General features: G+C 45.5%; 1 protein-coding gene across 2 annotated transcripts; it reads right to left on the bottom strand.

Moving 5' to 3' along the window:
- Positions 1–1,547: 1,547 nt before the first annotated feature.
- LOC310696967 (adenylate kinase isoenzyme 1-like) lies at positions 1,548–16,042 on the bottom strand. 2 transcript variants are annotated; one of them, XM_083483203.1, is made up of 6 exons: positions 15,457–16,042; positions 11,920–12,032; positions 10,181–10,380; positions 5,899–6,012; positions 3,644–3,838; positions 1,548–1,690 (listed from the first exon to the last, which is right to left on the bottom strand). In XM_083483203.1, exons 2-6 carry the CDS (start codon positions 11,990–11,992, stop codon positions 1,604–1,606), a joined length of 669 nt encoding a protein of 222 aa, XP_083339329.1. In that variant the 5' UTR covers positions 11,993–12,032; positions 15,457–16,042; the 3' UTR covers positions 1,548–1,603. The 2 variants fall into 2 exon arrangements, with proteins under 2 accessions (XP_083339329.1, XP_083339328.1); XM_083483202.1 differs by lacking the exon at positions 15,457–16,042 and adding an exon at positions 12,309–13,015.
- Between the last annotated feature and the right edge of the window lie 120 nt (positions 16,043–16,162).

Genomic DNA, 16,162 nt, shown 5'->3' with positions numbered 1-16,162 from the left:
TTTGGGGACTCCTGCAAGTTCAGTTCATTTGGTGTATCATCTCTTGACAGTTTGAAAATAACAGTAGTCTTCGACTTGGATTTACAAATGGGGGGGGCGTGCTGCAGTGTTACACAGTCTAAATTTCTGGAAGACTGCACCAGCTGCTGGAACCCTTTAGCTGCTTCAGCCACCTATAATAATAGATCATGTCTCATCGTTTTGTGACTTGATGACACTCAGCTGGTTACTTAAGATTTTCTGCTGGATCTGAATGTCTTGACTGACACTAACATGAAACGTCATCTCCTTGAGCTGTTTTGTGATGTGCCAAAAACATGGCTACAACATAAAAGGTGCCGATGCATTCTGGGAGAGTTCTGGCTCCAGAGGCTGATGCAGTAGATTTGAAGACCCAACTAATATTCTCAGGTCTCCAAGGGTTGAGCCAGTGCAAAACACTTGTTTGTATTTGGATAAAATAAAAAAATTCCTTCCAGTAGCACCTTAAAGATCAACTAAGCTCATACCAAGAACTAACTTAGTTGGTCTTTAAGGTGCTACTGGAAGGAATTTTTTTATTTTGACTATGGCAGACCAACACGGCTACCTATCTGTAATTGTATTTGGATGCAATGGTTCTCTTATTCTTCTGTGTCAGGTTATACAAAGGGGAAATGGGGAGGATTGTGGTAAGTGCTGCTGATGGCTTTTGTTCTGCTGAGCTGCTTGCTATTCCTAGTCTCCCATACATCCTCAGTTGTAGGCTGTGTAAGAGATCCTTTGTTGCTGGAGTAAGCACCCAGTGCTAAAAAGCACTACATAGCCTTTTGGATAGCCATGTGTCCGTCCACCCACCCCTTTCTAATTCCCTCTTCACATATATTTCCTTTTACAACTTTCAAAAGGAAATATATATGGAGAAGGAATCTTTATTAAAGGGGGGGGAGGTGGACAGACACATGGCTACATGACAGGAAATACGTGAAGCATCCCTGCATTTATCTTCCTAGTGTGCTTCAGCGCCAGTTGTAGAACCTCTTGACTGCTTGGTAACTTTACAAGTTTCTAATCCCGTGGCTCAGCTTTGCCTACTCAGAAGAAAAGTCATAGGAGGATTGCTGGAGCATGGTGCAACAGCCTGGTCTTTATTGATCTTGCAATACAAAACACCCACTGTATACAGCAGCTAATAACAGGTGTGAATGGCCCACTGTAGCAGGAAATGAAGGGGAGTAGGTACTTACTGAAGAAACTATCAGTATGTATCACATCTTCCATTTACAGTAAGGATGTTTCTGTGCTAGTTACTGCCCTGTGATCAGTTGAAGTAGGTGCTAGCCATTTGGCTTGGGCATTTTTGTGAGCTGCATCCTTTGGCCTGCACTGGGCCCTGCTAGCCAAGGGGTATTAAACACATACATGTTCATTGATTGATGAATGCACCATCATAACACACGATTTTCCAAAGGAATTTGCAACTAAGCTGCAAGTCATCAAGTGACGTATATATGTGTGTGTGTGAACTAGCTCTGAGACTTTAAAAAAAAATCCTGCAAAGGACATGGTGATGGACCAGCAGCATAAATCTTTATTTTTACGTAGAGATACCTAGATTTGCACTTTATTTAGTGGTAGCTGCCTTTATCACTTCATCGACTACACTGCAGGATTTGGTAAAAATGGTGTCTGGTGGTTCTTCCCCAAGGATCTGTAAATAAATCGAATGAAGAGCTCTTGGGCACATCTGGAGCCAACTACTTACAGAGGAGACTTTTCTGTTGCTACCACCGTGTATAGAAAGCCTGAGCATGCCTCTGTTTATAAGGAATTATGCCAAGCACGCAGCAGAAAACAGCACTTGCTGCTGACCCACCCCCACGCTGGGGTAGACATTAACAATGAAAGGAAGCCTGCCCAGTTTTAGGAAGGCTTGGAGTAGGTGTGGCCATCACTAGACCTTGGTGCAGCTAACCCCCATCGTTCTGCCCGGACACTGAGGTCCAGCTCCGAGGGCCTTCTGGCGGTTCCCTCACTGTGAGAGGCCAAGTTACAGGGAACCAGGCAGAGGGCCTTCTCGGTAGTGGCGCCCGCCCTGTGGAACACCCTCCCATCAGATGTCAAAGCGATAAACAGCTACCTGACATTCAGAAGACATCTGAAGGCAGCCCTGTTCAGGGAAGTTTTTAATATGTGACATTTTGGTGTATTTTTCATCTTTGTTGGAAGCCGCCCAGAGTGGCTGGGGAAACCCAGCCAGATGGGCGGGGTACAAATAATAAATTATTATTATTATTATTATTATTATTATTATTATTATTATTATTATTACAATTTTCCCATGGGATAGTCCCACAGATAAGAAAAAGAAGCAAATTGCTGTGGGGGCCAAATGTGTTTTGTGCCCTCTCTCATGGGGTGAAAGAACACACAAACCCATGTCCCTAACCGTAGCCTCTTTGCTCAGTTTAACTTAATGTGCAAAACAGGCCACATCTACTGTCACAGCTAACAGGGGAGACAAAAATACTCCTTGACCCCAGCTGCCCTAGAGCAAGAAGTTTACGTTCTGTTTAGATTCTGTTTGGCTTAATTCACATGTGACAAAATGGCATACAAAAAGCAAAGAAACCTTTCTTGACCTAGAAGAAGAGATGCAAAAAATCCAGTTGAGTAATATATTGAGCTGCATCTTCAAACCCATCAATACCAAATCAAGCCTAATCCGATTGAACTGAAGTTTTGAAGGAGTTAACATATTTAAAACCAACGGAGTAGCCATAAAGTTTATATTCCACTGAGCCAACTTTTTTCTTCCTAAACCCTTCATTGCTTAACAACCAGCCTAATGAATTTTGGAGAGCTCAAAAACATTCTCACTATTTTGTAAGAGTTTCTTTGGTAAAGAGGTCCAATTGGATTTTATACCTTGCCTTAGTCTTTGTCATCAGCATGGATGGGGCTTTGCTCCCTTCTAGAAGGGGGATGTATCCTTGTCATTCTTCAGCTGCCCTTGGGCATCTAAGGGGAGTGGGGCAACCCACCCTGGCAGCTCTCATCAGATAGAGCTACTCCTGGAAAGCAGCTTTCAGTGGCTTCTTTAGAGCAAGAAGCAGGCCTGGTGCAGTACCTAACCAGCTCCTCTTCTTGGCAGTTCTGATGAGTGTCCAAGATAAAGTGCACTTCGACACAACATTCAAAATCAGGAGAAACTGCTAGTGGCAAACTGGAAGAAGTTAAGGGAAATCATTTTGTGGTAGTCAAGGATGAACAGGACAGCATCCTTTTAAGTTCTTTGATATCTGCCATCCTGCTTCAAGGAAGGGAATTGTAGCAAATGATCTACTAGATCCACTTATGATCCTATTACTTGGTTGAGGAAGAAGACCTCCTCCCTGAAATAAGAAGATTGGGGTCTAATATGGCTGTTTCCAACCTCCTGCCCTTTTGTCTTAATGCTTCCTGCCTCGCTGCCTATTGGACACAACCTTTCAAATGGCCCTGTTAATAGGCAAGAGAGAGTCATTCTGAAAGGACTGCATTGGCTGCTTGTCCACATCAGAATCAGATAAGCTCCCCTCTTGCAAAGTTGCCAGGACTTCCAGGCCTGGATTCTGTGGGAAAGGACAAGGAAGGGGGCCCAGCCAAGTTCTCTGAGACCTACATGCCGAAGTAGGCTTTTCTGTAGGTAGTGGGTGAAGACGGGCTCACACAGTGTATAGTAAGTGTCAAGCCGGTTCTGGATGATTTTATCGTGGTCATCCACCCTCTCGCCCATCTGGCTTCGGATCAGCAGTCGCTGGACCATTGTCTCTGTTGAGCAGTCAAGCACTATCACGATGTTGGGTGTACGCCCCACCTGCAACATGAAACATACAACTCGGCTGTTCATTGGTTTGCCTTGGGTGTCCAAAGCTGTTGTGCATAGGAACTGAGGAGCCTAGCCAGGATTCAGGGCAGGCATGGAGGGGAGCAGATTTCTTTATTCATTTCATTTGTATCCCACCTTTATCTCCGTGCAGGACCCAAGGCGGCTCACGGCAGATACAGCGAAAAAAGCACAATATAAAATTTTAAAACATTAAGTAAAAACAGTGCTGAAAACACTTAAAAGCACAACAGCAAAGAGAAAATATGGCACAGCCACTCCCAGAAGACACATACTGCCACAACAACCAGCTAGTGGCCAGAAGTCTGTCTGAACAAAAGCCTGCTGGCAAAAGGAAAGCAGAGAAGGAGCTAGCCTATAAAGGGAGTTCCACGGGAGCAGCCACCGAGAAAGCTGTTCCCATCAAAGTCCATATTGCTTATACAAGCTAGTCAGATGCTTGTAAAAGCCCAAAAGCAGACTATGAAGGCCACAGCTCTCCCTGCTGTTCTCCTCCCCCAGCAACTGATCTTCAGAGGTAGACTGCCTCTATGTGAAATTCCATTTAGACATCATTTACTAGTCACTGATAGGCCCCAACCATGAATTCATCTAATGTTGGCAAGGCTTACCGGGCATGGGCCGGATCACCCCCATGGAGATCCTCCGTGGGCAGGGCTGGCCCGGCACAGCGCAATGCCAGAAATCATGTCTGTGGCACTGGAAATTGCTTCTGCGCATGCCCAGATGCCAGAAATCATGCCTGCGCAGAAGCAATTTCTGGAGCTATGGAAAAGAGTCCTGTGCCGCGCTGCACCAGTTTAGCGCAGCGTGCGGGGACTCGCCGAGTGGGCGGTTGGTTCTGGGGCGGCTCATGGGCCGGTTAAGCGACCCTGATGGCCGCTTCTGGCCCATGGGCCTTAGGTTGCCAACCTCTTTTCTAAACTCATAGAAGCCAATAGGATTTAGGGAACAAGGTGATGGATTCATTGTTTGGGGCAAAATGATAATTGGGGTAAAAATGGGGGGATCACAGTATTGGGCAGCACAGCAATAGGAGCTGATTGGGGGAGGACATGTAAGCAGGTGCTGTTCTCTGGACATTATTTCATGCAAAGTGCCACATGAAACCTCTGGAGGTCACCTTCCTTCAAGGCACAGTCTAGCATGTGGTCTGAGATCCAGCTGTAAGGAGTTACCTGCTGGTCTGGCTGACACCCCCACCCAATCTGTGAAATAGGCAAACTTCTGTAGGCAAAACAGTTATGAATGTGGTGTTCTACGTGACAACATGCTGGTCTGGTAAGGTTAGTACTTCTCAACTCAGAATGATTTGGAGGTACAGTTCCTTCTCTGAGCTTGCAGTGACAGGGATAGAGTGCCTCTATAGAATGCCTCTCGCAAATAGTAGTAAGTATTGTCCAAATTATAAAGACCTGTGAGAGAGCTGAAAAACAAAGACAAACCTAGGCAAAAAGGACCAGACCCTTTGAGCTATACAGTGAAACCTCAGTTCCCAAACGCCGAAAACCCAGAAGTAAGTGTTCCAGTTTTCAAACGTTTTTCAGAAGCCGAACTTCCAACACGGCTTCTGCTTGAGTGCCACAAGCTCTTGCAGCCAATCGGAAGCCGTGCTTTGGTTGTCGAACGTTTCGGAAGCCGAATGGGCTGGAACAGATTACGTTCAACAACCAAGGCTTGACTACTTTATTTTCACAGCATCACCTGACTAGGGATTTGCATTGTGGCTTTCCAACCAGCTTTTAATTTAGCATCTGACCTGACAAAAAATTTACAAGCACAGGATTATTGCATTTCCGCTATCTATACTGAGCTGCTTCCCCCTAGCCCTCTTTGAGTTTGAAACAGAACCCAAAGATCTGGCACACAACCAATCAGCCACTGGACTATTGGGAATGTATTCCTTGCCAACCCACAAGTTACCCATTTGATGTTGCACGTTTCAACCTGAGAGCCTCTGGAGTATTCCCTCCTTGGCACAGGTCAAGCCTCTCTTTCCCTTTCACCTCCCACTCAGAGGCCACACTTACCACTTCTTCAAATAGCTTGGCCTGGTTGATTTCCCGGGGGAAGCCTTCTACAAAGAATCCTTTGACATTTTCGGCTTTTAGCATGTTGTCAGTAAGCAGTTCCAAGATGTAGCCCTGGAGAGACAGTCATCTCCATCGTCAAAGAGCTTTATTACACCAGATAAAGACAGCAATAAACCACCCAACTTAGCGCTGTTTCATCCACTTTCTGATGTCCTCTGAGGGTCTCAATCTCTGGTCATATTTAAGTCCTTCCAAAGAGCCTTTTAGGTTTCAGTCCAGAAAGAACTAACCTATGGGAGCAGTTTCCCACTAGAATAGATTAGACTACAGCCTGCTTGTGAAGTACTGTGCAAGCAAACCATCAGCAGTAGCCATAAACATTTAGCCAACACTAACTGGGCAAATTCAGGAATCTGGTCTGAGCTTAGAAAGGCAACCAAGCCCTGGATTCAGTGTGATTTTCACTGTTGCTTTCAGAAAGGGAGAATTAAAATATGTGTGTGAGAGAGAGAAAGAGAGGCCGGCTGCAGTTGTGTTCAGGTGGTGGGGGCTCCCCCTTGAACATACAATACTTGTCACTTCTGTTCCAGTGTGCTCCACAATCAACACTCTTCTGCTCTTGCTATTCAGAAGAACAGCTGAAAGGGTGGCCACGGAACTGATCAAGTGGTGTTCCCATTGTTGTAGGAATGCATCCTGTCTCACACTCTGGCCAACCAGATGCCTTCAGGAAAACTGCAGGAGAGGCAGGAGAGCAACAGTCTTATTGCCCTTGCTTCAAAGCAGCAAATATTCTCCCGCATAATGTCTCTGAAACTACCTATTTCACTTAGGCATCATAGCTCTCCATAATTCTCTCCATGACTTTGTCTAATCCTCCCTTAAAGCCTTTTGCTCTTAGATGCCTTATAAATGTATGGCACACATAATATCCCAGGGTGTGATCTGAGCGGATATTAAGCAGGTCAGATCAGTGGCTGGATGAGTGAGCCCTTGGGAACTTCCTTGGACTCCATGGCACAAGAAAGGTGGGATAGAGATGTAAATAAATATAAGAGCCCCTACTGAATTAGAGCAAGAGGCCATCAAGTCTAGCATCAAAAATGTTCATTTAAAAAAATAATCTGAGATACTTTTCACTAGATTATAGTTCTAAATCCTGCTATTCAGTGCTGTTACACTTAATTTTCTTTCATTTAATATTTTTAAAAGTCTAATTCCAGCATCATTCATTGTTTAGAAGATTGCAAAAAAAAAAATTTAAATTACTGAAATTAGATCTATTTAAAAATTTGCAACAAATTTCAGCTCAATTTTCCAGCCAATTTCCACCCAAAATGTCAAGTGCTGTATATATTCATGCTAGCTAAATGCAACGTGTGACACTTTGCTATGCCCAAGGGGCATGATGAACATTTTAGTTGAAGCACATGCCAAAATGGGAGTTGAAGGTATTTGGACCAGGGCTCAGAGGGGAATAAAAGAGCAAACTGCTTCTGGTATATAAATCTAGTGATCTCAGCGGGACAGGGCAGAACGTTCAGGGTTTGAGTCTGAGACAAATCAGTCTGTCTCCTAGTTGAGCAAGCTATCATTGGCAGGCAAAGCTTCCAAAAGGCAGTCTCATACTAACAACTGTTGCTGAGTTGATCCTAGAGAAAGTGAAATAGTAATAGATAAATCGAAACATTTCACTGGTCCAAATTCTAGGCATATGCAGACTGAATTTTGCTGAAGTTTTGACATAGAGGCCACAATGTATGGCACACCTAACTTGTTGCAGGAATCTAATTTATATTCTTTATAAAAAATAATCCATCTATATTCAAATGGGAACAAACTCTCATTGATACGAATGTATTACTGCTGCTGAAACTCCCAAATGGTCAGATTTCAGGAAGACACATCAAAAGGAATAAACCTTTCACAAAAATGGTATTAGTTCATTAGCAGCATAAACTTATGCATATCTGCTTGGAAGTAAATTCTATTGAGTCAATGAGACTTGACTTCCAGATAAGGCTATGCAGTGGTACCTTGGTTTACAACCATAATCCATTCCAGAGGTCCGTTTGTAAACCAAAACAGGTTGTAACCCAAGGCACGCTTTCGCCAATGGGGCCTCCCTCCCAAAAAATATCCGTAATAAAAAAAAAAGGGTTGTAATCCAAAAAAAGGTTGCAAACTGGGACACGCACTTCCGGGTTTGACATGTCTGTAATCCAAAACGTATGCAAACCAAGATGTATGCAAAACAAGGTACCACTGTATAGGATTGCAGCCTTAGTACTAGAAGGCATGCTCACAGTGTGGACGGGGAGGGATGTGCAGGCAAGCCCCACCCCCAGTATCTTCATACAAGTCCCTGACCTTCCCCAGGTACACAGGGAATGTTTGCAGGGGCTTCTACATAAGTTCCTTTGGATGCAAGCAGAACCTTCCTTGCAGCCCAGGACCCTTATAAAGCAGGGTCCCTTCTTGCATGGAGCTACTCTACAGTGGTGCCTCACAAGACGAAATTAATTCGTTCCGCAAGTCTCTTCGTCTTGCGAGTTTTTCGTGTTGCGATGCACGGTTTCCCATAGGAATGCATTGAAAATCAATTAATGCGTTCCTAGGGAAACCGCCTTCAGACCAGGTCCGGGGACAGTCTGTCCCCGGACCTCTTCTGAAGGCTGGGGGGGGGGGACAAGGGCTTTTCTTCCCACCCCCAGCATTTTAAAAAACCCCGGGACAGCGGAGGACTTCTCCGCTGTCCGGGCGATCTTAAAATGCTACGGGCGGCATTTTAAAATCGCCCGGGCAGCGGAGGACTTCTCCGCTGTCCGGGGCGATTTAAAAGCCCCTGGGAAGGCAGGCAGGGGGGACAAAGACTTTCGCCCCCCGCCCGCCTTCAGAAGGTGTTCCCGCCCCCCCGCCCGGCTTCGGAGCAGCGTTCCGAAGCCCGGCGGCGGGAGGAGGCGTTCCCGCCCCACCGCCCGGCTTCGGAGCAGCGTTCCGAAGCCCGGCGGCGGCGGGAGGAGGCGTTCCCGCCCCACCGCCCAGCTTCGGAGGAGGTCCGAGGACAGTGGGGAAGACGCGCTGCGCTTCCCCGCTGTCCCGGATATTTCCCTATGGGCTGTCTGTCGTCTTGCGAAGCAAGCCCATAGGGAAATTCGTCTTGCGAAGCGCCTCCAAAACGGAAAACCCTTTCGTCTAGCGGGTTTTCCGTCTTGCGAGGCGTTCGTCTTGCGAGGTACCACTGTACTCTTGTTCACATTCAGAATGTCAGTTCAAGCGTGTTGCTTTTTTTATACTTACCGTACATTGAATGAATTTTATTATTACGGTCACAGACCAGTTCCGGCTCACTTACAATATCAGGAAAAGCATAAAACACAACAGGTATACATTGAATTGCAATTGGGTATAGCTGAGAAAATACAGATATAGCGGCAGTTAAAAAAATAAAAATAAATCTTGATCACTAAAATATAGCCTAAAATTGTCATTTAAAACCTTAATTGTTTTGGTAGTACAGCTTGTTCCCTAAGCTTTATGGCAGTCACACGGAATTTGGCCACCCTTAGCGTGATTTCTAGATCCCTGTCCTCTACCAGGAGTTTTAGACATTGAAGTTCGGACCCATTTGGAGATTTTTGTATAAAAGGAGTGATAAATATCGAGCGTATATCCCCGTAGAAACGGCAGCGTAACAAAGCCGCAGGGGCAGACTTGTTCCACGTATGGTTTACCCTCGAATCTGCCCTGCAATAAGGCAGATGGCAGCACGTTACTTACACTGATTATTTTTGTATGGCTGTGACTGGGCCATATAGATCCTTCTGTTTCTCCTTTGAGGGTTTAATTATCCGAAACACAACATGCACAGTGCTTAAAATGATTAACTAATCTACAGTGGTGCCTCGCAAGACGAAATTAATTCGTTCCGCGAGTTTTGTCGCCTTGCGGTTTTTTTCGTCTTGCGAAGCACGGTGTCGGGAAAGTTTTGGAAAAGCTTCCAAAATCACCAAAAACCTCCAAAAAGGCTACCACACCGCGTTCTATGAGTTGCTCCTCGAAGTCAAGTCGCAACTGTATTAACGGTGTTAAGAAAAAGGAAACAAACTTGCAAGACGTTTCCGTCTTGCGAAGCAAGCCCATAGGGAAAATCGTCTTGCGAAGCAGCTCAAAAAACCCTTTCGTCTAGCGAGTTTTTTGTCTTGCGAGGCGTTCATCTTGCGGGGCACCACTGTAATGGAAAGGGGTTCAGCAGGTGACAGGTGTGGGGGCTTCTTACCGAGGGCACCAGAGCCCCTTTCAGGATGATGTCCCTAATGGTCTTTCCTTTCCGGGTAGGCCTGCTGGCTTCCTCTCGCAGCAGCTCTCCGATGCCAACGTGGTAGAAATCATACTTGCTGGCCAGCCGGTGACCCTGTATCTGCTTGCCACAACCTGGACCACCTACCATAAAAATGATGATGGGACTCTGCAGCTTCTCTGCAGTGAAAGAAAGTGAGGTATAAGAAAGGGGACTTTCTACTTAGCAATAAGGTGCAAGAATTAAATCACTGCAATCTGGGGTTGAGGCAGCCCTTCCAATAAGCAGCGTGGGGATGGCCACCTTAGGTGGAACATTTTGAATGGTTTCAAGGCATTAAACACAGGTTCAACATTTTTGTGTTACAGACCTTTTTGTTTTCTAAATATACTATTGAAATATACTATTTATGGGCAGTGTTACAGCTGAGTGCAGATGCTACATTACTGTGAAGATCTTGCTGGTAGATGGTGCCAACGTTATGAAATAAATAAGAGAGTGGTCTTCAATCTCATGGAAGCAATGACATCCTCAGGCGCTGCTGGTCTCAGGTTTTGGTACTGCCTTCTCTGCCTCATTAGACACCTATTTGAATCCCCAGCAAGTCCCTCATTAGGTGGGTTGGTAAGGGCTAGTTCAGGCATAAGCAGCCTTCGGCCCTCCAGATGTTTTGTCCTACAACTCCCATGATCCTTAGCTAACTGGACCAGTGGTCAGGGATGATGGGAATTGTAGTCCAAAACATCTGGAGGGCCGAAGGTTGCCTCTGCCTGGGCTAGTTTCTGTTGGGCTGTCCAAAATGGTTGAGTGCCAGAGGCTGCAAATCCAAATGGATTGCTAATTAACATTGGGCACAAGCTACCAGTCCGTTCTCCTTAGCAGCCCCCACTGAAACTAGCAATGCAAGAGCACCACTTTGGTTTGTGAATAGGAACAGGTAAACTCTACCACGAGTGGAGCAAAAACTGCATCAGGAAGCAAAATGAGGGCTCCAAGGTAATGAAATGGGAGACAGGTCTAGTCCACAGGCAGGGCCGGATTGAGGTTTGATGAGGCCCTAAGCTACTGAAGGTAATGGGGTCCTTTATATGTCCAGCTGTCCTTTGTCAACAACAAATTGTCGCTGCTTTTTGTGTTGAATATATGCTATATGGTAATTTATGGACCTAATAGGTATCTAAAGCCATTTGCATATGCAGAATGTAGGTACCCTGCATATAGAAATGAGAAAACCAGTGATATTTTAGGGAGCAGGCTAGCAGGCGGGGCCCATTACTTACATCATAGGAGCCTACACAACACAAAACACTTGCTGTATGTAGGTTTTATTTTATTTCTTTTTTATTTTATATTTTAGAAATTTACATCCAGGTGTTTTTACCTTTACATTTTTTGGAGGAACCCCAGGAGAGTCGGGCCCTAAGCTATAGCTTGTTTAGCTTATACGTCAATCCAGCACTGTACAGGGCACTATCCACTGCAGAATTCTCTTGTGCAAACCCTGTTAGATGAACCAGAACTGTTGTGTTCATTCTCCTGCAACTTGTGCAGAACTTTCTGATGGCTTGTGCCCTGGGCAGGTCTTGAGGTGGATGCCTTTCTCTGCCCCAGACCTGGGAGTAAAACCTAAGGGAAATCTATTGACTGGAATGCTTGTTGATAACATTGTTTTGAAAGCCTGCAGAAAGCACAAAACAGAAAGAAATGCAATCAGTTACCTTGTAGTTCACGTTTCAAGGGCTTGATGGATTTTGGAAGGCTGCCCTGGCAAATCCCCATCCCTGTGGGCATCCAGGGATCTGCAGGTACTGGTCCAGCAACCTTCAAATTCCTATAAAAAAATAATTTGGCCATTTCAGCTTAACTGATATGTGACTCCCCTGAGCTGTCTTTCTGATGTCACAGACATGTGATGTCATAGATTTTATGGCAAGCAAAACTGGGACAACTAGACTGAACTACTTTGGTAGGGGGAGAGAGAACAGAAGGGTTGGAGACAAACTGAGAAACTGACATTTCATTCATATCTGGACTTTGTGTTCAGTTTGATAGTGAATAAAATAAACCATCTGATATAACTGAAGCTGGCTAGCAGAAAAGGAAGTACCTGTCTCCTTTCCTTGATTGTAACTCCCACGGGGGTGGGGGTGGGAAATAGGCTACTGAAGGCTGCATCCTGACAATTGCTATTATTGCATTGCAGAACAAGGCGAGTGCCATTGGGTGAGTATGGAAGTAGTCTCAGCTTTGGCCTCCCTCAGCTGTTTCTTGTCTACAGCTTTTGGACCCTCTTACATCAGGCTGCTTAAAAGTTATTCAGTCCTCAGTACTCTCTTCCTGCATAAGTTCTTCTAAAACCAGTTTGCTAGGCTCAGGATCTGCAAAGCACTGTTCCAGACCGGACTCCTCAAGCCCTGACAATCACAGCTTGTGGAGCCTGGTGCACAGTGTCCCGCAAGACTAGGGAATCAAGTGACTATTGCTGTTTAGTCGTTTAGTCGTGTCCAACTCTTCGTGACCCCATGGACCAGAGTATGCCAGGCACTCCTGTCTTCCACTGCCTCCCGCAGTTTGGTCAAACTCATGCTGGTAGCTTTGAGAACACTATCCAACCGTCTCGTCCTCTGTCGTCCCCTTCTCCTTGTGCCCTCCATCTTTCCCAACATCAGGGTCTTTTCCCGGGAATCTTCTCTTCTCATGAGGTGGCCAAAGTATTGGAGCCTCAGCTTCACAATCTGTCCTTCCAGTGAGCACTCAGGGCTAATTTCCTTAAGAATGGATGCATTTGATCTTCTTGCAGTCCATGGGACTCTCAAGAGTCTCCTCCAGCACCATAATTCAAAAGCATAAATTCTTCAGCAATCAGCCTTCTTTATGGCCCAGCTCTCACTTCCATACATCACTACTGGGAAAACCATAGCTTTTACAATACGGACCTTTGTTGGCAAGGTGATGTCTCTACTTTTTAAGATGCTGTCTAGGTTTGTCACTGCTTTTCTCCCAAGAAGCAGGCGTCTTTTAATTTCGTGGCTGCTGTCACCATCTACAGTGACTAGACACAGCTTTTTTGCACAGGGCTTTCAGGCCAGCCATGATGATGTAGGACGCACAGGACTTTGCTGATTGGCACCGTACTTCGCAGGCTCCTACGATCAGCTATAGGGCAGGTGTGTGTGGCTTGCCAAAGGTGATACACTGACCAAATTGGTGGGGGGGGAGAGACTTGGTGAGCCTAATCAGGCCCAGGGGCAGGAGATCCCCCAGCAGTACCTTAGAATGGTGCTGCTCACCAAAGAGCACACAAGGCCTTTGCTGGTTATGCAATCATCTGTCAGCTATAAAGTTCTGGCTTTGGGTAGATGTGCACTGGGAACATCCCACCTTTGCACAGAGATGCACACAAACATGTTCATGGCAGGAGTTCTCTGCATGGTTTTCCTGTGGGACAGATGAATATAGGATAATACTGTAGGTATTTGCTTTTGCAATCACATCAAAGAGGGACACACAAAAGAAAGAAGAAGAACAAGCTGCTTCACACCATAGACCAGGGGTCTGCAACCTTTAAGACAAAAAGAGCCACTTGGACCCGTTTCCGAAGAAAAAAAAAACTGGGAGCCGCAAAACTCGTCATTATAAAAATAACTTTTTTGTCACTTTTTATTATTTCTTTGTTTGACCCCTCAGAATTACTCCTCCTCATAGAAATAAACGTTAAATTAACAAGTTACCTTTTGTGTGTGTGTGTGTGTGTGTTCTTCACTCCCCTTCAAAACAGTGACCAGTGTACATGCCCCTTACAATGTAGCGGGCGGGCGGGCAGGAAGGTGACGTCGGGATGGTGCGTGACTAACACACGCACTGCCCCCATGCGACGTCACAGCCAGTACAGCGCCCGCCACAGTGGGGAGTGCTGGGGCGCACAATGTGCCTCCTCCCCTCGCTAGTATCTGTCCCGGAGCAGCGGCAAAGATGTAAAAGAGCCACATGCGGCTCCGGAGCCGCGGGTTGCAGACCCCTGCCATAGACCTAACTGCTGGTAAACCTGAAACCGCATCAAAATGCACTTGCCCACCATCAAGAAGACATTCGCATTTTAACATTTAGGTAATGTTAAGTGTGTTGTTAAGGGACGTGGGTGGCGCTGTGGTCTAAACCACTGAGCCTCTTGGGCTTGCCGATCCATGCGCTGCTCTGGTTTCGGTGTTCAGTTGCGCCAGAAGCGGCTTAGTCATACTGGCCACATGATGTGGAAAAACTGTCTGCGGACAGACACAAGCTCCCTTGGCCTGTAAAGCAAGATAAGTGCCGCAAGCCCACAACCCCAGAGTCATCTGCGACGGACTTAACTGTCAGGGGTCCTTTACCTGTGTGTGTGTGTGTGTGTGTGTGTGTGTGTGTGTGTGTGTTGTTTGGCTCTCCAGCCAAGGAGGTACACAGATATACAGAAAACCAGTGCTTTTTTTCTTTAAAAATGTTTAAGGGTACTCTCATTTTCCTACTCAGATTGAAATACTGCCCCTCAATGAGGTCAAACTTAAAATTCACAAAATGTTTCAGGATATGCGTCCCACCCCCAGAAAAAAAAGCACTGCAGACAACTGTGGTGGAGTGATTAAAATAAAGTCTGACTGAGAGACCAGGGTTCAGGTCTCTGAACAGGAGATTTTGTGCCAGCCACTCATTTATTTGTGTGTGTGCGTGAGCGTGTGCTCGCACCTAGCCTACTGAAATAAAAAAATTAAGGTCTTATATATATAATAAATGTTCATAAATGTACCAAGCAAACACGTACATAAATATATAAACCACATGTCTGAAGCAGCACAGGAAAACAGCCCTAGAACCATTTTGACTGCCAAACTAACCAAATGATTTCTCTGGAAGGTCAAGGAAAATGGAAAAGCCTCCCCATTGTCTTTTCATTCACAAATCCTGTCTTAAGGGTATGTCTGTGTATGAACAGGGTGAGCCTGTGACCTGGCTCAGGAATTAAGTATTTATCATTACAAAAGACTGGCCATGCTCCCCAGGGTATCCAATCAAGTAAACGTTAACAGGTAACCTGTCAGACAGGAGGTAAACAACGCACTTAGATTTCTGTTGTAGACCGTCCTTTCTCTGATGTAGGTATGATGTGTCTGGGGGGGTGGTCTTGAGCTACACCCCTTCTGTGATGTATGTATGATGTTTCTGCGGGTGGTCTTGGACTCCAGGGCTGGCAATTTAAAATATCTATATAAGGGCAGGCACACCTTGGTTCCGGGTCCTCCTTCTGCGTGTGAAGGGGGCAACCTGTTGCAACAGTTCAATAAAGATCAGGCTTACAAGCTGCTTTGCTTCTCAATATTCTCTGGTTGGCCATTGTTATTTTCTTGATGGGGAACCTGCAAAGGACTCAATAATAATAATAATAGTAGTAGTAGTAGTAATAATAATAATAATAATAATAATAATAATAATAAATAATTTTATTTATACCCTGCCCTCCCCAGCTCAGGGCTGCTAACAAGCAATAATAAAAACAAGCTGAATGAATACAACTTAAAAACAAGATTATAATACAACATTAAAACATTGAAACATTAAAATAAGGGCTCTTGTGTCCCCCATAAGGGAATAAGGACAATTTTTCGTTTACTACCCTACCCTACAGGGTTATTATGAGGCTTGAAGAGGGTAATCCCTGGCCTTGGAGAACAGGGATTTTTAAATCTGAAATTTAAAAACTAAACAGCAGTTGCGAACACTTGACTGTCTATCAAGAAGCTGCAAAGCTCTTTCCTGACAGCCCAATAAAGGCGACATTAATCCGCGCTCATCTGCAACCTTGATAGACTCAGCCCGCATTCGGCGCGTCACAGGATTGCCTTTTAAGGCGAGAGGAGGTGCTCATTTACGCCACGCCCCTTCCGATGGGCGCGGTTTCCACAGCAACCGCCTCGGACTCCCCACTTCCGC

Source organism: Podarcis liolepis (genome assembly GCF_965112155.1).
Source record: "Podarcis liolepis genome assembly, chromosome: 17".
NCBI classification, from domain to species: domain Eukaryota; kingdom Metazoa; phylum Chordata; class Lepidosauria; order Squamata; family Lacertidae; genus Podarcis; species Podarcis liolepis.
Note: the sequence above shows the minus strand (reverse complement) of the source record. Positions and strands in the feature narration are given on the sequence as shown.